At 56.8% G+C, this 2,480-nt stretch overlaps 1 protein-coding gene across 1 annotated transcript in view; it reads right to left on the reverse strand.

The window, feature by feature from the left end:
* Nucleotides 1-630: 630 nt before the first annotated feature.
* Nucleotides 631-2,480, reverse strand: part of NCF4 (neutrophil cytosolic factor 4, 40kDa) — a 19,751-nt gene continuing 17,901 nt past the window's right edge. The window contains exons 8-9 of the mRNA XM_012637989.1: nt 927-1,057; nt 631-700 (exon numbers count right to left, since the gene is read on the reverse strand). Coding sequence (XP_012493443.1) covers nt 631-700; nt 927-1,057 — 201 coding nt within the window. The remainder of the gene's footprint in view (nt 701-926; nt 1,058-2,480) is intronic.

Raw genomic sequence — 2,480 nt, forward strand, 5'->3', positions numbered from 1 at the left:
GGCCTCCCAGAGTGCTAGGATTACAGGCGTGAGCCACCACGCCCGGCCAACAACATTGCTTACAGCAGTAAAATGTGGAAGAAATCCTAACAAAAGGGCATTAGGGTGTGGCCACAGAAGGGTTCCATGCCGCCAATGTAATGTGTGTGTGTGTGTGTGTGTGTGTGTGTACTGAAGCAATCTGAATGTACATCAAAGAATGAGAGGAGTAAAAATATGAGGTGATTTCACTTCTTTAAATCTATCTGACATGATTACTGACATTTCTTTTTTGTAATGAGTAGTTTTACTTTTATAGTTAGACATGTGACAATGCTATTACCATGCTATAAGATAACTGTCCAACAACGCCGTGGACCTTGGGAGGTGGTGAGTTCCCCGATGGTGGAGGGTTCAAGTCCAAGGCTTCTAGCCAGAGAGACTTTGGCTGTAGCTGCAGGTCTAGGTCTAGACTCACGAACTGTGTGGCCTCAGCTAAGGTCCCTGTACCTCTCTGCAGCTCCCGGCTCGTCTCCAACCCGGGGAGATGGCACCCGACCTGCAGGGCTGGGCCGTGGTGCGAAGCACCTAGCAGCTGGCCACTAACACTTGGTTTTTCTTCCTGCAGGGTCTCTGCTCCCCCACAGCCCCTCACCTCATGAGCTCCAGCAGGTCTTTGAACAGTGGAGTGCTGCTGAGGTCTTCCTCCACGGCGATGTCCCTAAAGGGGGAACAGGCCAGGGTGAGGGGCCACAGGCTGGAAAGGGGGACATGAGCGAGGCCAGCCAGGCCATGCTGGACCTGGACAGTCACTTATCCGGAAGGCAGTGGGAGCCACTGCGGGCTTTGGCGCTGGGGAGGGACACACGGGCATGTGGAGTGGGGGATGGTGGTGGTAGGGATGGCAGGAAGGGTGGGCAGGCCCCTGCCCCCAGCAGGCCACAAACTTGATGGTGCTGATGGTGTCTTCGTAGAAGTAGCAGCGCAGCCAGTTGGTGGGGTCGTCTTCCTCGGGGAAGTCCTTGAGGATCTTCACGAAGGAAAGTGGGAAGATGCCCGTGGCCCCCCGGACAGTGCCCTGGGGAGGAAGAGCAGGGACGCGGTGGGCGAGAGGAGAGGCAACAGGGCTGCACTTTGGAGCCCCCTGCCCTTTTACGACGACGGGAAAGGCAGTGAGGTCTGGGTGCCCTTGACCTCATCCAGAGGGAGGAGGACGAGGGAGGAAGTCCCCCTGGCCCTCCACCTTAAGAAGCCTTCTATTTTGCTTTTAGAACAGCTCAAGATCTGCATTTATCCGGACAGCTGCTTTCTCCCCACTCATTCATTCACTCATTCATTCCACAAAGACTTCCCGAGCACCAGCTACGTGGCAGGTGCTGGGCTCTCAATAGAGATCCAAGTCCTTGTCCTTGTGGAGTTTCCATTGCAGTGGCGGATGATGGGTGGCGCATGTAAACGGTGACCTCGTCTTGTGGTGGTGAGCCGATGGCGTAGAACAGGGCAGGGAGAGGAGGAGGGTGGGGAAGGGCCGGCGGGTGACCCCCATTCATTCATTCATTCATTCCACAGATACCACCGAGACCCTACTCTAGACCGAGTAGCCAGAACTCTATTCTCCCAGCCCAGGCCTCTCTCCCAGCCGCTGCCTGGGCTTTGCATGCGGGTTCTCCTAATCTTCGCAGTGACCCTATGCAAGATGGATTACTGACGTGCCACTTCACAGACAGGTAAACCGAGGTTCAGTGTGGTCTCCTTCCTGCTCCCCTGCCCCTCCTCCAACCTGAGGCCAGAGGCTGGCCAGCACACGGACACGCACGACTTTCCAGAAAACAGGAAGGCAGTAAACGTTTCCTGTTTCTGGAGTGCGACCCAGAGACAGCTGTCAGGTGGCTGTAAGAGCTGTTGAGTTCCTGAGACAGAGCTCCAGGATCAGGGAAAAATCGCAGCTGCCACATCGGCCAGACCAGTCGCCACGTACTCCTCTCCAGCCCATGGACACCAGGGACCCGACTCGGCCCTCGATGGTGCCAAGACCCCTGGAGGCTGGCCCTGCCTCTGAACCTGTCCCAGAATCTCCGTCAGACACCCCCACCCCGGCAGGAGCACAGAATCTGAGTAACACGAGACCCAAAGCAAAAGGCTGGCCCAGCCCGGAGCCTCTGCACAGTGATTTCCTATCTCTGCTCCCTGAGTCAGCACGGAGCCCTTCTGCGGGCCACGCTGGGACAAAGCAGCGGCGGGGACAGGCACAGGCTTTGAAGCTCATTTAAGTCTCCCAAGGACCCGTGCGCCCAGGCAGGCGCCGTGCATCCGGGCTCTCTGTGCACAGCCCGGCACGTCTTCCATCTCCTCTACCCTTCCAGGAACCCGATGAAGAAACGTTTACAGGAAAGGAAACTGTGGGATTGGGCAAGTTTCCGACAGGCCACAAAGCTGTTTAAAAATAGCGCTAGGGGCTGGGCGACGTCGCTCACGCCTATAATCTTAGCACTGTGGGAGGC

This window comes from Propithecus coquereli, unplaced genomic scaffold, assembly GCF_000956105.1.
Source record: "Propithecus coquereli isolate 6110/MARCELLA unplaced genomic scaffold, Pcoq_1.0 Scaffold126, whole genome shotgun sequence".
Lineage (NCBI taxonomy): Eukaryota > Metazoa > Chordata > Mammalia > Primates > Indriidae > Propithecus > Propithecus coquereli.